This window comes from Phasianus colchicus, chromosome 8 (genome assembly GCF_987193195.1).
Source record: "Phasianus colchicus chromosome 8, bPhaCol1.hap1.1, whole genome shotgun sequence".
NCBI lineage: Eukaryota > Metazoa > Chordata > Aves > Galliformes > Phasianidae > Phasianus > Phasianus colchicus.
Window position 1 is genome coordinate 18,826,077 of NC_143443.1, and position 24,263 is coordinate 18,850,339.

General features: G+C 40.2%; 1 protein-coding gene across 6 annotated transcripts in view; it reads right to left on the reverse strand.

The window, feature by feature from the left end:
• The window catches only part of ARHGAP22 (Rho GTPase activating protein 22), a 148,968-nt gene that overhangs the window by 109,389 nt on the left and 15,316 nt on the right, over positions 1–24,263 (reverse strand). For 4 of the 6 annotated variants that reach the window (XM_090145172.1, XM_031607680.2, XM_090145170.1 and 1 more), the window contains one exon: positions 11,059–11,258. In XM_090145172.1, the coding sequence (XP_090001298.1) occupies positions 11,059–11,238 (180 nt within the window). In that variant the 5' untranslated portion in view covers positions 11,239–11,258. Of the gene's footprint in view, positions 1–11,058; positions 11,259–22,646; positions 22,998–24,263 lie in introns of those variants that run through there. The other 2 variants (XM_031607678.2, XM_090145174.1) reach the window with 2 other exon arrangements.

Below are 24,263 nucleotides of genomic sequence, written 5' to 3' on the forward strand. Positions count from 1 at the left end.
AATCTGCCTCACACACTATAAAGTACTAAACAAATAAAACCAAAAAAGACAAAAAATTCATTTTCTTAGCGAGAGTATATCAGTTCTGACAGCTGCTATCACTGGTAGAATGACATTACTAAATTTAAGCACACTGACATGTCCTTGCCCAGTAGCCACTCAGACTGCATTAGCAATCTTTCTTGGGAAGTAAATTAATGATGGATTAAATCAGAGTAATTCCTCAAGGTCTAACTTGATATATGCCAAAGCACACTCCAGAAACAAACCTCAGTTTATTACTAAGTTATTCCTCTCTTCCTCAGGCAGTGGTTACCATCCCTAAGATGACAACAGTTCAAGTAGTGTGCAATGGGTTACAGAGCTTCCAGTAAGCTGGAGGTTCAGATTCAGTTTTTGAAAATAACTTTACCCTCTTTCAGGTTTGTTCCTTGAGGAAAAATCTTTAGAGGCTACTAGAGATAAGAGCTACAATACCAAGGTTATCCATACTTCAGAGGTGTTATTGTAGCTCTTATCCCTAGCAAAACCAACTGAGAAGTCCTGTCCCATACCAGGCACTGTGAAGACAGAGTCTGATAAGAAAAGCAAGGACGTAGGGTATGCTAGTAAAAAGCTTCTTTTTCTTCACTGGTCCCTAAAACTCAGCTGGTTCCAGAACACCAATAATCTCAATTTTCATAACACTGCCTTTCATACAGCTGCAGTTAAGAATGCTTAAGGATGGGAGTGGGGAGTAGAACAGCAGGGCCCAACTCTGCCCCCAGATACGCACTTCATGCTAAGGATAACAAACTGGCTACACTAACATCTCACGTTTAGCTGAACAAAAAATTTCCACAGTAGTTTCACTGACAAATTATGGAATAATCACAGAATGATGGGGGTTAAAAGGAACCCTAAGGACTGGCCAGGTGGGCTGCTCTAAAAGTAAAGCCTGCTATTTGTTTCCATGAAAGCTACAATAGATACAAAGAGCACAACACTATTTGTTACAGCAAATTCTCAGCTACACAACACTCCTTTTCAACACAGCCATCAGCTAGGCATTTCACCAGTGATGAACAGGACTTGTGCTGCACTTGTAAAAATCTGTACCAGCAGATGTGACCCACTGCTTCACAGATGTTACAACAGCATTATTAATGAAATGCACTGCCCAATGCATCAGTGTGTTCATATCCACTATTAGGTCTCCGTAGACATTCAGCAAGCATTGCTTAATATCACTGGGTGCAATCTTCTCCACATGGAGGAATTTGATGACACACTCCATGTCAGACACCATTGTGTCAGACTGTCCCTCTGCTGCCATCTGTCACATAGCAACAACATGTAAGGGAATATCAGCAGGAAGGTTCAACCTCTACAGCCATCCTACGAAATCCACCCATGATGTTGCAGGCCAATAGAATAAAGTAGGAGACCCAGGGCCCCAACCTGCCTGGCTTCAAACATTCTTAGGGAGGGGCACCTGCAGATTCTCCAGGCAACCTGTTCCAGTGCCTCAACACCATCACCTTAAAAAAATTTCTCATGCATCCTGAGCACCTTTGCAGCCTTCCTTCTGGACCTGCTCCAACAGGCTCACATCTTTCTTTTGCGGGGGGCATTCATGATGGTATTATTTTGTGGGGGAGAAGACGAGGGGAGCAGTTAGTGAGAAGGGACAGCCAGCACTTAGAGGTATGCCTATCAGATTTCTGCTCAGCTATTCTATACACTTATATTTTGTCAGCAGCTACATTACAAACCACTTAAAACTTAACCCTGTTGTTTGATACCTTCATAGAGTCACAAGGTTGGAAAGGACCTACAAGCTCATCTAGTCCAACCATCCTCCTATCATAATGTGAACTGAAACTAGGCACTCTCTTGGCCATCTGCCATTCAGAGCATGACCCAAAATTCTAAAACTGCAATCCTCATAGAAAAAACAGAAAACTTGTAAAACTTCAGCTTTCTTCTCTAAGACATCTTCGATGACTGCTCACCAGTTAATGTCTAGTGTAAAAAACATCTCTGAAACAAAGTTACCAAAGACAAGCTGGCACATAAAAAGTATCTTTGCAAAGGACAATGAATGTTTGAATTCATTAGGCCTCTGATAACAGCAGTGCTGTACATGCATAGTGATACTGATCTGTTTGCATGCCATTGTAACTAGTGCCATTAAGCAACATAGAGGAAAGAAAAACACATTTGTTTTTTCTTTTTTTTTTTTTTTTTTAAACTGATGTGAACTGAGTGCACCAATTGTTTACTGGTACAATTTCATTTTAATGAAGTTACTTGAATTGCTATTATTTAATGCCATGCACAATAGTTACTAAGATCAGTTAAGATTCCAATACTTTGGAAATTGCTGCTATGGAATTGCTTCTCCATCTCCAGTGTCAGGAGAAGTATCTGCCCTTAGATCCCCAGATAGAAGTTTAAGGAGCTACTGCACTTCATCAAATATGAGCATACAGTCTTGAGGGAAAGACATCTGAGGAGCAGCTGAGGTCTCTTTGTTTCTGCAGCCTAGAGAAGAGACTCAGTGAGACCTCAGGGCAGCCTACAGCTTCCTCACAAGGTGAGTGGAAGCATAGCACTGAGCTCTTCTCTGTGGAGACAGTGGAGGGTCAGGTAGTCATTACAAAAAGGTTATTCACCAGAAAATAGTTAGGAACTGGAAGGGGCTCCTCAGAGCAGTGGTCACAGCTCAAAGCCTTCTGGCACTCAAGCACTTGGACAATGCTCTCAGAAATTTGGTTTTATTTTTGGGTGATCCTGTGTGGAGCCAGGAATTGGACTCTATCTGTGTGGGTGCTTTCCAACTCAGAATATTCTATGATTATTCAAGTCTATGAATACTCAAGAGCACTAAAACCAGCAATTTTCTAGAGCTATATAAGCTTAGACTATTTCATACATTATAAGAGCACGAAATATTAGTAGAGAGTCATACATATACAAATACAGCTTTACTTTTTTGTCTTGTGAAGTTCACCCTAGACTGGTGGGAAAACAGGAATTAACTAGATGGATTTTGAGTATTTTTTTTGCCAGTAGAAGTTGAGAATAGTCTGAGAGGACAAATGTTTAGGAACATGGAGACCATGGAAAGGAAGCAGCATTAAAACAGCCAGCTACCAGGAAGGATTAACTAACAGCTAGTTAATTCCTGTTGACAACTTCAGTGGAAGTTGTTCATAAACCCAGCGTAACAGACAAAAACATTCACCAAATCTGTGCTATGACAATCCTCCCATGTTATATAATGCAGCCACCATGTTATGGTGTCTTTTACAGGGAAATGTAAATGTGTTCTCCCTGTAAAAGACATCATTGCCATCTTTATTCATTGACTAGATGCAAATTCAGTGCTCTAGCAAGGCCACCAGACAGCACTGCACAACAGAGTGCCCTAAATGAGGGCAAAGTTAAGAGTGGGAAAAGACAGTGCAGGAAGGTAATTAAATTCATACTGAGCAGATTGTCTAGAATAGTTGCAAACTAAAATGAAAGCCAGGAAAACAAGATAAGCTTTTGGTATACTTTCCACCAAATCACATTGTTCTGTATCTTTATTTTTGAGATTCACTGAATTTAGAAAACATGAAGTCACTCCAAAGAAAACACTGGAAAGGCAGAATAAAATGCCAGTGCATCACAAGCTATTCATAATAGTGCAGAGAAGTCTTGCATACAGCTTCATCTCTGGAGCCCAGTGGCCAGAACACACTGAAGAAAGTTCTGCTGCTTTCTGCCAGGCACAGTTCAAGCCCACTGCAGATGCACGGAAGCTGTTTATCATACAAAGTCAATACTGAAGAAAGATTAATGAATTAGATGCAGAGCAGCTTCTGTTCCCCTGGAAACAGAGGATGGGCATATGCTACCTCCTGCGTTGGGAATAGAAGCAAACTCACAGCTACTTTAAAAACCACATATATTGACAGAGTTACTAAGAACATAAAAAGCTCCTTGCAAGTCAGTACTTCCTTTCCCCTTTTCTCATGAGACACCTAAGAAAATATTTCAGAAAAGCAATAGCTCCAAGTTCCCACCCTAGCCTTCAGCACAGAAGTCAGCCTGATAGGATGGACTGTGCAACTGCAACTATCTTACACAACACACCAGCACACACAGGGTCAACTTCATGCACTGTAACTACTAAGTAGATCCTCCCTCACTCCAGTAAATCCAGGGCACTCATCTGTCAATATACCGTAACTCCATCTTTTCTGATATTCCTCCCTTGGAAACAATGCTATAATTTGCTCTACGTATGTGGAAGCACAATTCTTTCATAAAAATATGCAATGAAACACCCATGAAAAAGCAACCGTTTAAGGTTTCTCTTGAAGCATTAGGGCATAACTTATTTTTTTATCTGACTGTCAAATAAAAAAAATGTGATCATCTTCCAGAGTGCATATAAATGTTCAAACAGGCCAAAGATCAATGGGAATTTCAGTTAAGCTATTGATTTAGTTTCTGCATACAAGCCTGCAGGTCATGCTTAACATTTAGAACAGATTTCTAAAAGGACAAGTATCTATAGAGCTTAAGCAAATTAAGTATTTCTATCAGTTGATTTTAAGTCTCTACACAGCCTGTAACAGCTTTCTCAGGGACACACTGTCCTGCTGGGTCATGGCAGCATGTCTGTATTCTTGTCCCATCACCACCCAGAAGCACAACCAATAGCCATCTATGAGTTCCAAAAGTACATCTTGCTTTTGAGATGCATGCTCTTACCTCAGGTAGGACGCAAATCCTATTTTTGCAACTGTTACAAGAGCTGCATCAACAAACATGAAGCGTCCAGCTCTCGCTGTGCTTTGTATACAAAGATGAGATGCTGATCTTCAACTTGCAGAACCCAGCTGTCACTCACAGGGTCCTGAGCAACAGCAGAAGATACCAAGTTCAAGCCTCTTTGGTCTTTACATAACATCCTATCCATAATGATGGACTGAATCCCTGACCAACAAAGATGCAAGATGCTGCAAATATCCTCATCCATCTGGCAAAAATGTTGCAGGCTCACAAGGGAAAATCCATTTCAGTTCTCAGAATAAAATGAAGTTCACATGTTACAGTTAAACCACTTGCTACAGCTGCATGCTTAACAACAGGCCTATAATGCATGCGTGGATGGCAATGGTACAACACAGGCTGTCTGTCACTATGCCTGTACTAACTCATCAGGAAGCAGCAGTACTGGGACTTGATCTGGCTTATTCAATTGTGTTTCCTCTGTTCAACAGCTATGCTTACAGGCATTACAGTCAAAACAGTGACTATGTGAAATATGTTATCTAATACTACTTCAACTAGGAAAGCACTTATCTCAAATGCTACAAGAATATCTTACAGGTATGCTGAAGAATTTGAATAAGAAATTCCTCTGAGCCATAAGCTTTATCATTGACTGTAGAGCAAGAAACCTTCCCCTTAAATCCATCAATATAGAGTAAGAGAAGCAGAAAATCTGCAACTGATTCCGTATTGACAATTACAATGTTCTCAGCTCTGCATTTACTTCAAGTGGGAGAACAGTGTTTCTACTAAAGCTAAACATGGTTCTCCAAAACAAAATGGATGTTAGATCAGAAACAGACTAAAAAAAGCACACAAAATAGCAATAAGTTGGTCATGAATTCCATTTGCTAATACTTTACAAGAGAAATACGTGGGTAGTGTTCACTGTATTAAACACTAATAAATGTATTTCCTAAAAATTGTAAGATAAATATATGTGCACATGCAAATACCGTGTGGAGACTATATTACCCTATACCAAACTAACCTACAGCTAGTCAGCACACAGTTAATTAGAATTTAAGTTTTCTTTTACAAGAATAAACATGCTTTACTGCAAACATCTGATAACTAATGACCCATCTGATGCAGCTTATCTGAGTTTTCCACTTTAAGTAGCCCTGGTGTGGTTCAATTTATTCAATTACCATTTGTTGGCTGTCACTAAATCACCTAACCACGAACTGATCACTCTTTTCTAGCTCTTATATTTTGACACTACTCCCTTCCTCTGACTGTTTTTTTACCACAGTCTTCTTTGGGACAACTCTATCACACTGCCCAATACATACTGCACAGTAGGATTTAACCAAGGGTAACCAACTACTGACCAAGTAGTATTCTAGTATTCCTCCCCCCCTTCCTTTTATTCATTTATACTTTACATACTTTCTTCAGGAATAAGTGTTTTGAGAGTAGGAGAAATACACGGTATAACCAGCACATTGATTTTTTGGTCTTTCAATCTGTAATCCCAGCTACGCAAAATCCAAAATTGTTATTTGCGACAACACTGGCACCTTTCATCCCTTAAACTCCAGTAACTCTACACATTTTGCAGTTCCTATTTGTCTGCTTATATGCAACAAGTAACAAATTTGTCAAGTTACGAGAATTAAAAAATTCTCATAGCTCCAACTGTATTGTAAATCTTATGGAAGATTAAAGCCTAGCATTACCAGCTTAGAGTTGCTGATGTAACAGAAGAGCAATAGGACTAGAAAGCTGCAATTATCCATTCCCCATACCTGAAATATTGGTTTGTGTACTTCTTCACTCCAGATCAGGCCAGTTCAGGCACATCCAGAGTCTCAGCAGGTCATATCATTACATTACTCAGTTATAGCATGTTTCTACTCATACCACTCAACTTAAGATCATAAAAGCAACTGTTTGAAATGCATGATTTTTTAAAACTTCTTTAATACTGTCACACTGTTGTTCAACACTTTTATACCTACTATGAGCCAGCTTCTACCACCTACCACCAAGAGATTTAGTTACCATTAATGGAATGAGGTTCTGAAAGCTTTATTCCACAGTGAAAAAAGGCTTACAGCAGTTTCCCTTTCTCACACACACAATTTCTTTCATTTAGCTCTGAAACTCAACCAGAGACCAAAAATCACAGGGACAACAGAGTACAATATTCACCAAGGAAAAATGAACTGATTGCAATTGCCATTATTTTGAGTCAAGGTACCTCAAAGAGAGACTCAGAAAGACTTTTGCATTTGTTTAGCCATGGTTTCTTTGTAACTGATACTGCATAAGCAAAAATAAAGGATTTAGATCAGCACTTGGAAAGAAAACACCTCCTCCCTTCCTATAACATCATGTAAGTAAAAAAAATTAAGCATGTAGTCACTAACATCTGCTTTAGTAGAGGAAGTAGTATTTTCAGCAATTATCTTACTACATTCTTCTCCCTGACTTTTCTCTAGTTGTCCATAAGCATGTAAGCAAAAGGAATCAGAGGGAGAGAGGGGCAGGAAAAATACCTTCCTCAGCCCTTCTCTTCATTTTTGCTGCAAACACATGCAATAATGGCTAATAGCACTGCCTTACAGGCATGCAAACTTCTCACAGTAAGCATAAAGTCAGAGCTTAATGCTTCATTCACATAACTGTAACAAGCCATAGTCAGTACTGCTTGATAAAAAGCCAGCAAGCCCTATAAGCAACCAGCAATGAAACATGATGCTGAGAAAACATCCCATTCTAACCTCTTGTTTTTCCACTGTATGGAAGCTCTAGCACTGCACTTAACCAATGGAAGTACCAAGCACATTTTTGTAGGAGTCTTTATAGCTACTGAAGAATTTAACACTTGAAGCCAACTCCTGTAATATTCCCTGCAATCTACATAACTCTTACTGTAGATAAATAAATGCAATATACTGCATCTTCTGATATATTCTGGGCATCTTTACACAACAGAAGAGCTTCACTGTTGCAACACTCATCTGTTTTACACAGTTTTTTCCTATTTCCCTCTGATCCTGTGTGCTTCAAACTAATAAACGCAACCCACCTCTTCAAACACTCTGCTCATTGTGCTGTTAATATACCAGAACAGTAATAGCAGCATACTGAAAAAATGGAGGTCATTTCTTACGCCTGCAGAGTGCTCAGAGATATCATTTGTTTCTGCACTCTATCACAGCGCAAATACAGAGTGTCAGGTCTTTGTAAAACCCTCTAAGCCAGACACAACAGGCACAAAAGGAATGAAGAACTATGATTTTGGTCATTTAGCCTCAGAAGAGGAACAAGTATTAGTTTATCCCCTCATTTAACAGAGAAGTTAATTTGGTACATCTGTTCTCAAACCCAACCGGGCAGACCTAGTAACAAAATGAACAATCTTAACTGTAGATAAGAAACTAAAATCAGCTACATTTCGTAAAATAAAGATTGCTTAAATTTAAGTTTTCTCACGAGCTCCATACATGCTGATGCTTTCTGAAAGAGAAAAACTTCCAAGACACTTGCGTATTTATCAACCACACCATTCCCCTGAAGTCATGTAGGAGATATGCATTTGATATATTTCAAACAAGGATGAGTTGGTGTCACTCTGCCATGCAGAATTTACTCAGCCTTATAGGTGACAATCTTCTGCCCAGTTCAAGACCTGCAGAGATGTGAAACAAATCTAACTAGATTTGTTTTATAAAATGCCATGAACTGAATCAGGGAGAGGCCAAACCACTTCATATGCAGCTGTGACCTCAAACTTGGACAGATTCACAGGTATTACTTAGGGCTTTAATGACGTTAGAGAGGCTTACGTAAACATATACATACAAATTCATGCACACCCTCCTATTACAAAAAAACTACACCTGTTTTAGTAACAATGTTCCAAGCTTTTCTACATCAATGACTTTAGCAGTTCAGATTGTGACGGTAGAGAGAAGGAAGAACATGAAAGCATGAGGCTCCCAGGCATATCACTGATATCCAACTGGCCCACAGCAGAAGCAGTACAAGCTATATCATGAGTGGATGGACCAGTACAGGAGAGATCCAACATGAGCCTCAACATAGCTTCAGCCCTTGAGCTCTGCTGATAGTATGCCACAGTATCACTGCACCATGATGTTTCCAAGTCAGCAAAATTTAAGAAATAAGTCCACATTCACTCACACTCCCCTGTATTGAATAAAGTCAAAAATCTTTCCCCAGCCCACTGATGAGTTTTCTGTTAGACATACACTCCAAGTCAGACAGCACAAAGCTTTGCCTAGATTCTTTCCCCTCACAATTTGCATAGAACAGCAATAACTCCCAGGCATATATACAACACACTACAACTCATAGCCCACTCTCAAGACCTGTATGCTCCCACATGCTCTACCCACACAAGCTAGCCCTAAGCAGCTGGCTCACCTTTTTCTGCTTAGCAATAAATTGAGAGATAAGTCCCAGCAAACTAAGAAAGGTTTTTGACTCTCACCTCAGCAATACGGAGCTCCATAGCTCTTCCTGTCAAATTTCAGTCATAGAGATGACTATATTAAGATTTGGAGGTCAGAACAGGATAATGAAAAAGCATCCATGTGAAAATGGTTTCAATAGAGAACTGGCTTAGGTGAATCAAAACCATAGAAGGCTGAACAATTAAATGGTCTCAAAATACATTTCATTCTCAAACTGAATTACAGGACAGTATTCAGATTCATAGGCTTGCCAAAATCCGGAATATTTAGAAGATTGGTTTAAATTTTACTGTACTGAGAGGTTTGCAACAATGCAGCCATTGTAAATTAGTGAATATTCAATTCCATTAAATTGGCATACTTTCCCATTTTCTGGATAAGGTCTAAGTTTGCAAAGCAATTGATTCCAGCCCATCTCTTTCCTGCAATTCAACAACTTGGAGTGTAAGGCATTGCACCTATAGGAAAACAGATCATACATTCCAAATCAGAGGACAGTGCAAAAAAACTTCTAGGAAGGAGCATTTCACTCTTTCAGTACAGTCCCCTGTTAAACCCAGCACTCCATTCATGTTTGCTATTCCCACAGAAATTCAAACAAAATTTACCAAGACTATGAAAGCATTATCAGGTACAATAATAGTCAAGTTTTTTTGGTTAAATTATAAGCCTCTTCTTAAGTCATCTTGGGCTGGCACATTTTGCCTGAAACATAAGTTATCATTCATAAAACTTCTTTCGCTGAGACCTGTGACTACACTACTGGCACGGACAACTGCAAAACTATTTCAAAGTTTAATCGCGCGCCTTCCAGATCCCAAATCTAATTTTAGCTGAACATATAAGGAAAAGGTAGCCCACACTAAGATCAATGTTATTAAAGCACTAGACTTGGGAGATGCAGATTCATTTCCCTACTCAGGATTTCTCTTAAGAACATGGAAAAATCAGTCTCTGCATCTCAGTTTCCCCATGAGCAAATTCAGACTACCAGCTTTAATTCAGCTCAAGGCAAGATTTGTTAAACACAGATTGCACAGAACAGCATTAGATCTATTTACACTAATGTCAGCCACTTTCTGGAAAAATAAGCCTTGTTTCTAGCCTGCAGCTCCTGAAAACTGCTATCAGACAGCCTAGAATGACAGACAAAAATCATTGAACAATGTGCTCTGTTCAGTCACGAAAAGCACTCAAGTATGATTAGAACAAGTTATATGGGAGCAGCAGGAGACATACAGGAAACAAAAATAAGCTGAAGAGAAATAAGCAATTTTTAATGGGCAAAAAATCCTCTACATTTTGCTTTTCATGAACAAACAGCAGCAGTTCAGAAGACTCATTACTTCCAGAGAAGCAATGGAATCTCTTGACAATTAAAACTTTTATTAGGAATCTTTACATACAGCCGGTGACAGGCTACTATTTCTTATTTTGACTATTTTGAGTTGGCAACCAAAGTAGAAATAGTATACGTATAGTAATAGTATATCAAGTGGTACTGACATTACTGTGACTTCAGACAATGAGTTTTCTGCAACTAGATTTCTTCATGAGGAAAGCCACAGAACTGACAGGAAACATAGTTAAACCAGGGAACATGTTCTCATGTTCTCCCAAGCTCTACTACTTGCTGCATGATAGTTAAGTCTCCTTGAGACATCTGTTCCTTTGAACATTCATAGTGCTTACAGCAACTGGAGAGCGCTCTCGGTCTAAGTAGTGACTCTGTCCCATACAGAAGTCACAACCAATATGCCCTACTGCTCTAAAATAATAATTTAAAAAGTAGTTATACCTGAGGTTTAGTTTCCTCTTCATCCTTATAATAGAAAAGTTGGTCTCCACGCAACACAAACCACCGCTGCTGCCAGTTCTTCATAATGCTCCTCTGTTTCTTCAGCCAGCCACACTTCACCACACGTTCTTGAGGGCTAGGAGAAGAAGGTCTGGAGGGAGGCCCAACCTGCTCACCCATCACCAAACTCTTTGATCGGGCTGAAAAAGAGATTGCAAAGTGAAACACTGAATTAAGGATGAGAAGAGACAGAACAGGTATGGAACAGAAGATAATCTGTTCCATACCTTCTTCTCAGGCAAGAACAGATCACTGTGTGCATTCTTTTTTCAATATATATTTACTTTCAAGGTGTAGTTTGAAGTTCACAATAAATGAAATAAATAACCTATTGACACTGCTCACTGCAGCAATCTAAGTGGCACAATAACTCCACCAAGGCTTCACTGCTCACAGTACATCTTTCTTCATAGAAAATCATAACTTTCCTTCAGCTCTACATCAGAACAACAGCACTACTCTCTCCAAAAGCAATATTTACCCAGTAAGGGTGACAGAAGAAAGGGGAAAAACAAAGTATTCTCATCCCACACACAATTACTTACCAACATGGCTAGGCAGTGAAAAGAGCTGACACATGAAATTCAGAACACAGAAGGACTTAGAAAGTAATAGTCGCATATAGATAACATAGCTATCCAGAGTGATTAGAATCACCTCAGACTCCTAATGCCCTGACTTTAAAGCAGAAAAGCACAATGTAAATGAAAAAGTCAAAATAGAGAGAAAAGTAAGTAAATCTGAGGAAAGGATTAAGAAAAACCTACTGCCCTTTCCCTCCTTTTTCACCCCATGTGCCAATATTAAGAATACTGAAGTTTGGGGCATATAAAGCCAGTACATATTGATTATATATTGCAAGCACCAATCCTCTAGGATATAGAAGTTATATGATCTCCTATTTCCTTTGGATTCATGAAGTATTTTATTATGAGCTATTTACTATCTCAGGGCATTTTCCTTCATTAGTACAAATGTGATCCTGCTCCTTTACATTGCCTACATAGTTGATATACAGCACAACTTACAACCTCCTAATACTTTCAAGAGAACTATAATAGGCCTTGTCTTGTGCCTCAGTTAAGGAAAAAAAGTCAGGATTCAACCAATAACTGTTTCCTGCTTCAAGTTCTTTTCAGCTTCACTCTTAAGAAATGATTAAAAAGTTGAGATATAAGAACTATTTATTAGTGTAACAGCTTTTTCAGATTATCTCTCTCTTATTTTGGCTTAAACAATTTGCTGAATTTAATCTGAACCCCTAGTTTCATGCTAGTGAAGTCTATTAGCAAACACAGCGTACACTAAAGTAACCTAGTACTACTCAATCATTACTTCTACACACCCAAAGCAAATAATCTTAATATAGAATTCACTTAAAATCATGCTATGATGTATCCAGCCTTATTCTCAAGGCTTACTCCCTGTAGCCTGAGCTCTAACAGGAAGAAGTTTTCATTCCAGCAAAACACAAAGAACCTCTTGTCCTCCATAAAGCTGCCCAACATCTTCGTGTCTTCCTAGACCCCTTTCTGGAAGCACAGTGCCCTCTAGGAGGCGATTACTAAATTACCACTGACAGCTTTACCTCTTCTATCACCCCCAACACAAAATTCTATTTTGCATGCATGCAGAGATACATAGGGATTATGCTGGAGGAAAAACCTCTTCCTCTACTCAGGCCACATTTTACAAGGACCATCTGTCATTTGTGTGTATCGACAGTCCCAGACTCCTTTCCACATTCATGTTACATACCTTATTCCAAGAATGTGCCTTTCAAATTGGAACTGTGATGTGTCTCAGACAATGTCTTAACTATTAACCTAATCAATTAGTCTGATAATACCAAAAAAACACACTCCAGTATCTCAGTTATCTCCATTCTAAAGCATGTTAGGACTCTCCAGACCAAGTCTGTGATTCCCAGCGCCTTCCAAATTTTTTTTTTTAAAAAACTTGTATAGTTAGACAAACCCTCTCCTTCCCTTCTCCCATCATCAGAAGGTAATTTTAACTGGAAACTACCTTTATTTTATTATACCTATATTGACAAAGACCCAATAAAAAGATACCATCAAGCTGTGATACATCTGCCTTCTCTCATATACCCTTCGGCATTATTTTCACAGCCTTCCCTAGTAGCATTTATTAAAGGGAAGAATTAAGGCTTTCATGATCAGCCACTAAAGGACATACACCCTCATCTTCATTTTAAGCAGCACCACATATTATTCAACTGCAATGGCTGTTAATTCTTCATGCTATCTTAGCTTTCTATTTCCTTAGAGCTTCTAGTCGTGACCGTAATGGTTAATTTCATTATGGAGGTACTGAGCAATCTCATCTGTAAGTCAACAACATGGATCAGGGAGAAATTTGTAGGAGGAGGATTTATAGCTAATAACCAGCATTGATGTTTTTACTGCATGCTTCACAGAGTACAATTGTATAGAGGTCAGAAGAAAATTTTCACAGGAGCATGCTCTGCCCATATTACTGGGATCAAAATATCTGCTCTGATAACCTGATCCAGTCCATCAAGTCTCTCTTTCTTAATGGTGGATACATATTCCTTACACTCATCTATTTAACAGAATTATTGAATAGCAAAGCATAAAGAAGAAAACAAATCAATAACTCCGACTCATACTCAGCAAATACTTCTCATGCTCTAGAGTTCTAATTGAGTAATGCCTTTTTAGTAACTCCAGTTTGGAGTTACTTTTCACATTTTCACAAATTGATTATTGATTCAGCCACACAGAAAAGCTCTATACAGAAAATCAGTGCAAAAAGAATTCAAGCACCCTCTGGAAAAGCTGCTTAGCATTCACTTAATACATGGCAGCAGTACTGAAATGCCAACTGCAGGACGTACCTGCTCAGATGCAGGGAAGCAAACAGTTACTACGCATCAAGATTACAATAGACCATGTATACCCATATCTCCATTGTTTCATAGCTGGTACCCACCAACAAGCCAAGCATCTTTTTGGAAAGACATTATTAAACAGCAAGAATCAGAAAGGAAAATTCTTGCACAACTGGAAGTTTCACTGGCATATGGATGTTCTCATATCTAGATGAAATGGGAGGAAGGACTATGAGCAGAGACAGTCAGGCAACAAACAACAGCAGCTGTGTCAACGCTTGTGATACACCAAACAAGCTCCACATCCAAAATCCTACACTTGATTGTCATATCTTTAATAGTAAACTCAAGGATTACCCTAAGGAGTGAATTGACCAAGTCAGAAAAAAGATGCTGTTCCTTATGGATACAGGAATCTTTATTCCCATTTCAACTTAGAGCTATTTAAGACTACTCTTTGTCTGCCTTTTCCCATTAATAGAGCACCATGAACATCTGCAAGAGTTCCTCTGCAATTCAGACCTGTCTCTCAATAATATGCATATTAATACTTTCTCTTAATACTTTCTCATGACCGCCACTGTCTACATCTTAGCCATGCATATAAGCAGAGATATCTTCCTCTGCTACAGTTCATTCTTATCCACATCACCCCCATTTCCTGAGTTCAATCCTGCCTAAAGCATTCAATAATCTCTTCTACTCCCCCTTCCCCACTCACAGCTCTGAACTCCCACTACAGATCTAAACAGTCAGTGAGAACCTACTAAATCAGGAACATCAAAATCAATCAAATCAATGCAATTCAATACTAATTAAAGCTCAGTTCTTTGAAGTTTCATAGGCAGTTAGACTAAATCAATACAGCCATTATAATCAATTCTGATTGACCACCTGTCCTCCAGCACACTTTATTCTAGTGCTCTTTCACCCTAATGACATAGTGACACCACATTATTTCTGATACAATCTTTATATAAATACTAGTTATAAAAGGAAGAGAACTCATAATGTAGTCAATGTTGTCTGTTCTTTAATATACTGTTTGAATAAAAAGGATGTACTAGCACCATGATATTGCATTTCTTTTCAAAGAAGCGGGGAAAAATTATTTACTTCATATCTGTTTTCTGTCTCTAGCACTAATCTACCTTTGCATTTGATTGCTAAGATACCACGCTCTATCAGCACAAAAGAATGCAAGACACTTCCACAACAATTTGAGAATTTATCATCTTGAAATAAAACAAAGAAATTTAAGGCAGAATGCTTGAAGTGATCACTGATCAGATCTAGGCAACTAGAAAGATAAAAGTTTAAATAAATTGGCAATGACTTTTTTATTCCCTGAAGCCAAGTAGAGTAGCAATCTGTACCACCAGGTTGCTACGCAGCCAAGCATTTGCCCACATTTTGTAACCTGGAGGACATATATTAAATTCAGACCTATTATCCTAAAAGCAGGACATGACTAAGGCCAAGACAAGGTGTTATGTTATACCACCTTTCCTCAATTTGTTGTGAAGCCTAACACAATCTCACATCACCAAAAAGGACTCCAAGAAAGATGGACTCAAACTACAGCCTGCACATACACTGAACAAAACAAAGCCTGCCAAAGAGTGCCAGCTGCACAACAGAAAGGCCGCAGTCAGAGTCTGATGAGTAGACCCAAGCACAAGGGCTCAGAGATCAGCCAGTATAAAACAGAGAGCCTGAACAGTGTATATATATCAGCATCATTGAGCTGGAAGAATTAAGAACTGCATTACATCCACTTGGGACTGCAGCATCTCCCCAAACGTGCCCAGACATAACTGGCACAACTGAAAACCTCAGATAAAATAGAAAAGCTAAGACATCCTACTTTCACAAATGCACTGTAGAATGTTCCATAGCACATATTTGGTTTGTTAAGTTACATCAGCAGTAAGAATACGATAAAGAAACTCACCATTAAGCAGCCCAACTTCTTTGCTAACAGGAAAAGAGAAGGGAACTGCATGCATACCAAGGAGTTATGAAGAATCAGGTTCTATAAATTCCACATACCAGCAAACTTTAAAGGTGCACATCCTAGCAGAACAGGAGGCAAGATTTCTCACTAGCTAGCAGGTTAGGACACCCACACAATACTGTGTATGTAACACCCTCAGGTTCAAAGAACTGTACAGAACTGCAATGCCATGAACTCAGGCTTCTTCCATGGTTTACTAGCTCAGGCAGAGCAACACATTTGAGTTTACCTATAGCTTTTCCAGAGTCAGAGCAGCTCAGACCTGATGCATGCATCTTCAATTCAGGATTTTCTTTGTCAAACGCATTCCTGTATTCACAGTTTCCCCCTATATTACCGATTTATAGAACACTATCAGAATCCAATAAGACAAACACTAGCTTGATAGTAGTTACATGAAGGAATTAGTCTTGAGTAGCATTCAAGATAACCATGACATTTCACCACCTTGCAAGTGGAGATCTGTTTCCAAAGCACATCATTAATCCAAAATAATTAACTTACATAGACGTCCCTATGAAGACAACCCATAAAATCTCCCTATTGACACAGAAGTTGAGACTGAGGACAGAGGCATACACTCCACAAAACAGACAATGGTAACACTCTTGGTAACAGAGACCATTATTACAAAATAAGTTTTCAGTGATGAGTCATTAAGTCTTAGCTGTTGCACTCATTTATTACTGCTCTTAGTGTACGTGGATTAGCAGCCCAGCCACATCTACAAATAGCAAATAAGAATTCACATAGGACATGTCAGTTAAGAGCTTGTAAAGAGAAGACTTAGTACAAGGAAGAAAGACATCATCCACTTAGCACGTTAACTGCTGCCCTTTAAGCCTTCAACAGATGATATAGTACTGAGTATAATGGTTAGGCTTCCCTTTCAGTGTTTGCTACTGATTGTGCAGCAATATGTGCTCTGCAAAAGAATGCACAGAAAATAGTACAACTATTAGAATTCACCTTTCACTCTCCCAAATTTTTCTTAATTAGCACTGGCATCCTTTCTCTCCCAGAAATGGGCAGATGAAGAAACTTGGTGTAGTAAGACATTTAGCATAACTTTGGTCAAGCCAATGAATATACACACAACACAAGAAGCAATACTTTGTACTTTTCAGGCAAGGTTACAGAGTCACAAGCTCCTGCCATTAAATGAACACTAGTCACTCACAAAACACTTCATTTTGTAAGCACTGAAAGAGAGCAGCTAGCTGGCCAGTTTGTTAATGTCAATCTATCTCAATAGATGGTAGGATCAGGTTAGCTTCATTATCAAGAGAGATACAATGACTTCATTTCTTACCTTTTTTATCCCAGGCAAAGCCTGGGATATTTTTACTACTACTACTTAGTAATCAATTAAACCCTGCAATCGGTAAATCAGAGCCCCAAATTCAACCTTCTGTGTCCTTTGTTATTGCAAGGATAAGTTACGGACCACTGATAGGCAACCTAAGTACAGAAACCTGTTCCCAGCAAAACTCCATTTTAATGTTCAGGTCTGCACCATGCTGTGATAATTCCCAATGGAACCACTACAGACTGTTCAGAGGACAAGACAGCACTAAGATTATATCCATTTGCTGAGTCACTTTAAAGCATGCCCCTATCATTAAAAGGGGCTATAAGTCTATAGCAATGCCAAGCACAGGCTCTCTGCTCACAGGAAACTTTGGAAGAGTCTCTTGAAAGCCATTCATCATCTCCATCTGGTTAGCTAGAACTGCCTACCTGACAAGCTCTGTTTAACTCACATCCCACTGCTGGCAAAGCTCTGTAGTTCCTTGGGCAAACATGCTGAGCTACAGCTCACTATTTCCACAAGAGTGAAGTTTTACTCCCTTCTCCCTATACCCACACTCCTATTTCCTTCTCATCCCAGCCTTATGTTCCTACACTTCACCAACAAGCCCGGATCTTTCTATAGGAACAATTACTACCTGGAATGCCAGAAAGTGATCTCAGATTTTTCTCTCCCTAAAATTTTAGGGAGACAAATGAGTCAGAGAAGGATACCCCATCCCTGAAAGCATTCAAGACAAACCTGAACGTGGCCCTGGGCAGCCTAGGCTAGTGGATGGCAACCATGCCCATAGCATGAGGGCTGAAACTAGATGATCTTTAAGGTCCTTTTCAATCCAGGCTATTCTATGATTACAAAAGACTGTATAAATAGATTGCGTCCTCCCTACAACCAGTGAAAATAGTGATGTCCAACTCTCACAACCTTGCACAGCTCACACTGTAGCCTCCTCCCTACTCCACATCATCATGGCAGTGGCTACCCAGCACTAAGTGAACATTAGTGCACTATTAACCATACCTGTGCTGAAACAAGGGAATGCAGAGGGCACAGTGCAGGGCTAACTTGAAATATGGTAAATAACTTAAACATTTTGATACACTGGCTAAACTGTCCTGTGACCAGCAAAAAAAAAATGCAGCTGTGCTTTTTGTTTTGATAAAGGAATGAGAATATTTCAAGACTGCCAAAAAAATTATCAATTTTCTGTATATTTGCAACTCCAATTTCATTCAACATAAATACATTTTTCCAAGTGTGTATAAAGTTGCAATCAGACATTCAGCTCAAAAATCTAATCGTGTCTCTTCAACAGACTTGTATAAAAGAAAGATATCTTCACTTCACAGTCGCACCTTATTCATGTCACTGCTTTTGGCAGTACACACATTTGTGAACAACTACTGTCAAGGATGAAGCACAGGAAAAGTAGAATTTCCTAAAAAGTTTCTGGTGAGCACCTTGAGAACTCACTATGAATTGCAACCACTTTAATCAAACCAGACCGCTGCATTAGTTTCAAAAAACCTAGGTCAAACATCCCACTAGTTTTACATTTGTTTCTTTATTACTGCTTTAATAAAAAATGTATATACGTATTTTATGCGATGCCTCCATACCATTTTGTCACTGCACAATAGATGGCAGCAGAGGGGCAGTCTGACAAAACGGCATCTGACATGCAAGCATATGTGAAACAAAGGTGCAGAACTGAATTCCTCCATGTGGAAAAATGGCACCCACTGACACTTGCCAAATATTTATGGAGAAAGAATACTGGATTTGAGTACAGTGAGGCAGTGGGTGGTATGTTTTAGCAATGCAACAGTGGGTCACCTCCACTGGTGTAGGTATTGAAGAGCATAGCATGCAGACTCTTGTTCACAACAGGTGAAAATGAACAGCTAACAGTGGTGACTATGTGGAAAAATAGTGTTTTTTATCTGAGAATTTGTTTGCTCTATCAGAGTTACTGTGCTCTTTGTATCTGTTTTAGTTTTCACAAAGACAAATAGGAGGCACTACTTTCAGAGCAACTTACATATATGCAGCCCAAGACAATTCCTCTTCACTCAAGGTGGTCCAGGCAAGCCAAAAGGTTGAATACTCACAAGTGAAAGCCTCTGGTAATCCTTCAGGTATGGCTTTAAGATTCTAAAAGCTTTACCAGTTGTAGCAGACTGAGTGGCTAACAAAAGGTTCTCATCATAACATCCATATTTTAGCAAGAACCATACCACAAACTTGTCCAGCACCAAGCACTGTGGAATCAAGGCTGTAGCTCCTCAGCACAACAGATACAGCACACAGGTCTGCTGCAGCATAACAGCTCAAGCTATACATATAAACGCACAGGTGAATGAGGAGTATAACATATTTGCTACCTGCGACACACAAAGCACATAGTCCATATTATGGAGATACCACAGTATGTGCCAGCATGGCTGCTACCTTAACCAACTAGAATTATTTGTCTGTCACACTCTGTAATACACTCCCAAAATTATTTGGAACTGAAAAATACTAACTAGAGATACAAAATACTTCATCAGAACTTTTTGTTGGCAACTGGCAACAGTAACACTGAAGTAACAACACTGCCCAGCCACTTTCAGCAGTAAAGTCTCCCCAGAGTCCTCCATAACTTTATATTCCTCATTTATCTTATCCCAAAATCAAGTAGGTATTAATCCCTACACAGTTCTTAGGGAATTATACCAACAGTGCAGTGTACCTGTTTCAACACTCATTGCATCTGTTTTCAATGCACAAACAGTGCCTATTTCCCCCTCTGTACAACAGGTTACTCAGTGGCTTGACTTAGTGACAAGTTTACTGATTTGGGGGACAATAATAGAAATCTAGCTCTTACTCCCTCATTTCACTCTCACTTAAATTATTTGGCTGCATCTGTACCAAGATATCATTAGTTAGAGTCATAGACCAGCCTGGGTTAAGAAGGACCACAATGATCATTTAGTTTCAACCCCCCTGCTATGTGCAGGGTCACCAACCACCAGACCAGGCTGCCTGCAACCACATCCAGCCTGGCCTTGAATAATTCCAAGGATAGGGCATCCACAACCTCCTTGAGCAATCTGTTCCAGTGCATCACCACACTGTGTGGAAAACTTCCTCCTAATATCTAAGCTAAACCTCCCCTGACTCAGTTTAAAACCATTCCCCCTTATCCTATCACTATCCATCCTTGTAAACAGCTGTGCCCTGTCCTGTTTATATGCTCTCTTGAAGTACTGGAAGACCACAGTGAGGTCTCCCCCAGAGCCTTCTCTTCTCCAAGCCAAACAATCCCAGTTCCCTCAACCTCTCCTTAAAGGAGAGGTGCTCCAGCCCTCTGATCATCTTAGTGGCCCTCCTCTGGACCCACTCCAAGAGCTCCACATCCTTTCTGTACTTGGGGCACCAGGCCTGGACACAGTACTGCAGATGGGGCCTCACAAGAGCTGAGTAAATGGGGACAATCACCTTCTTCTCCCTGCTGGCCACCCCTTTTTGAATGCAGCACAGAACACAACTGGTCTTCCAGTCTGCAAGCACACACTGCTGGCTCATGTCCAGCTTCTTGTCTACCAGGACCACCAAGTCCTTCTCTGCAGGGCTGCTCTCCAGGAGATCTTCCCCCAGTTTGTATAAATACCTGGGATTGCCCCGACACAAGTGCAGCACCCTGCACTTGGCCTTACTGAACCTTGTTAGGTTTTCATGGGCCCACTTCTCCAGCCTGTCCATGTACCCCTGGATGGCTTCCCTTCCTATTCCTAGTTATTAAGGTAAAGGTGGCTCCTACTAAACTGGAAGTCCACAAAGGGTATGCACACAGATATGAAATCTCTTACCTACAGTTCTCCCAAATAAATCACGATAGATCCCATCTTTCCCTCTGTAGCATCATCAGTTCACTTTAGAACCACTGTATGAAGCTTCCTTGACATTAGACTATACAACATAGATTTGTTGGTTTTTTGTTTTTATGAACTTCAATATAAATTCAAAAAAGACAACTATCTGACTGAAACACAAATAACTTTAATCACACACACTAAGAGAAAAGATACTCCGAGGAACTTTTTTTCACCTCCAAAGAATACCTCTCACCTCCTCTCTTTAGCTCTTCATTAAGGTCAATTTACTCTTTTGGTCACAAGGAACACACATTATAAAAGACACTTTGCATCAGTTTCCCTCTTCCATATTAGTTTTGAAAAAAATTGAATGCATGCAGGCCTAGGCAAGGATCCCTTCCTCTTCCCACTTACCAGATGGCTCTTACTGTCAACTTGTCAAGGGGTTTCCCCACCACCACAGTGTGGGAGGACCTACATCATTGCCTCAAACTACCTTTGCCTAACCCACAGAACTGAAAAAAGCAAGTACTATTTGTACTGCCTTTCTTGTCTTGTAATTACCATGAATACAGGCCTTGCAATGAAAAAGAAATACATTTACATAAGCACTGGAAGTAGCAGGTGACAGCCCACTCAGGAGAGAGGTACTAGCTTTTGTAATGCTTCTAAATGTGCTCTTTGCCACACCACGCTCACCCAACAGATGTTTTACAACTGATTTAGAATATGGTTTTTTCAGTTTTAAATTTTTGATTTCCTCCTCACATTGTCTCCTCTCAGCAGTCCAGCATCCCTTTCTTTATGTGGCAATACCATGGCTCATTATTTCAAATTCAGACCACATGTGCCTAATAAGCCTGAAGAATTTCAAGACCTTTCCTGAGAAGAATGATCTCCTGCTTGAGCCTCCGGGCCAGGACAGAAAGCTGTAGCTGCCATAGGCAAGCACTTCAGGTCACACCATGAACCCCATATGGAAAGAGATGTGCACCTCAACACAGGCATTTCCTCTTTGAACAGCCTGTGTCCTTCTTAAGGAAACATGTCACTGAGTAGTAGCAGGCAGCTAAATATCCCTCTGGAGTTAAACCACAAATCTGTACATGCACATCACACCACTGAACCAGACACAGGTCTCCCAGGTTACCCACCCCAAGCTCTACCCTCTAGCTTGGGCCTAATCCTTCCTCTCCCTTGTGGTGTTCCACAAGCTGTTGCTGAGCAGCACACCAGGCTCCAATCCTGATACATCCCTCAGCATCCCCTGCACTGTTTTCTCAGTATTTTAAGCTCAACTCAGAAACATCACCTCACATTTCTTCAGAACAGAGAAAGCCCAGATCCACACCACAGGCAGGACCAGCTCCCACAACACCTCACAGGCAAAAGTTTACAAAACACAGATCATGAATGAAATCCCATTTCCCAGCACTTCATGCTAGTCCTTCACCCACCTACCTCTCTGGAGTACAGCTCCTGAAACTACCTCTCCTGTTGCAAAAGATTGCTCTTTTAAGGAAGGGCTGCAGCATGCCTCCTCCTTGCAGCCAGGCTTCTCCTGTAATGGTGGCTCTCCCGTGCCAGCTGCAGCTAGTCACAGTAATTGCACCATGATTGCAGGAAGGTGTGCTCCCAGCTGTGTTGGTGGGCTCTCAGGAGCTAAGGGAAGCATCTGGGGGAGTTCACAGCTCCAGGGCTTTTCACTTTGGTTTCAAGAGTACAAGGCTGAGTGTTATCACTTGCTTGGTAAGCTGGAAGCACCAAGGTGCTGGCTGCCCACACACTTTGAGATAGCTGTATGCAACATCAGCTCCTTGAAGCAGAGCTGCTGAGTGGGGCTGTGGAGGACTCTGAGCTCCTCTTTGCAAAGCTGAGAGGCTGCAGCTGTGAAGCTGTGGTTTGGTGAAGGGGAGTACAAGAGCAGCAGTTCTCTTTTTCTGCCTTTCACTGGTCAGGGAAACAAGAGCTCTCCACACAGCATGATTTTGAAGAGGGTACAGCCTGGAGAGCCTGCACCTGGCAGTCCCTGAGGCCCAGGGCTTGCTCAGCACTATGGTGCTGGCACCTGTGTAGAGAAATCACTAACATGGCAGGAGTTGAGGGGCTAGATGCCACCAGTTCTGCACGTACACCAAAAGAAAATAGAAATATTACACTAAAATGTTGTGCACAGGGTAGCAGGATTGCCTCCACTTCGTGGAGAACTCAGAGGAAGGCTAGAAGCTGGAGTGTTGGTACCTCAGCAAACAGAATCCAGAGCACACTCGAGACTGTTCAGCTGCTTCCAGGACCTTATGAAATATATTTACTTCACTGTTCCTTTTATCTCTGCCATATCTTTTAGTTCATAAACTGAGTTTCAAGCTTTTTTTTTTTGTTCTTTTTTATTGAAATCTCCTTTAACCACTTTCTTTTGTTCCCTTGTTGAGTCTCTCCTTATCTTCACTGGTTGTACAGACTGCCCTGCTATCTGTGCCTGCTACTGGGACTATGCTGTTGATAGTTAGATGAGGTCTAACCCCTTTAACCTAAAGCAGTTCAGTGACACTGAAGGACTACTAACTGGCTAGGCCAAGTATGATTTTGGCTAAGCACCATCTTCTGACAGAAACGGAAGTAATTACTTTCAGTGTTCTAAAAATGCCCTTGTCATTTTCCCATGAGTGTTACAGATCAAAATTTATTCCTAAACCTGACAAACCTATGCTAGATTAGAACTTCTGAAAGCCTTCTGCTGTTATTACAACAGCCTTGAAGAAGTGATAAATAATTTAATTTCCTTTAGACAAGAAATTTCTAGAGGTATGACCCCAATCACTCCAAGTTTCTGGTACAGAGAAAGTTCCTGCAGGCAAACCCAATTTTATACCATTATGTTAATTCTATTAACCTGTTGCCCTCCATCTGCTCAAGAAGTAAGGCTGCAAGTTTGCATTTAGACATCTAAGCCCTTCTTAGCTGGTGAGTTCTTATGGCACTAGATGTGCTTGGATGACAGAAAATGTCCAGTGAAAAGCTGCTGAATGAGAGGATAATTCCATATTTTTTCCATAATACACTAAATTTCAGGAACTT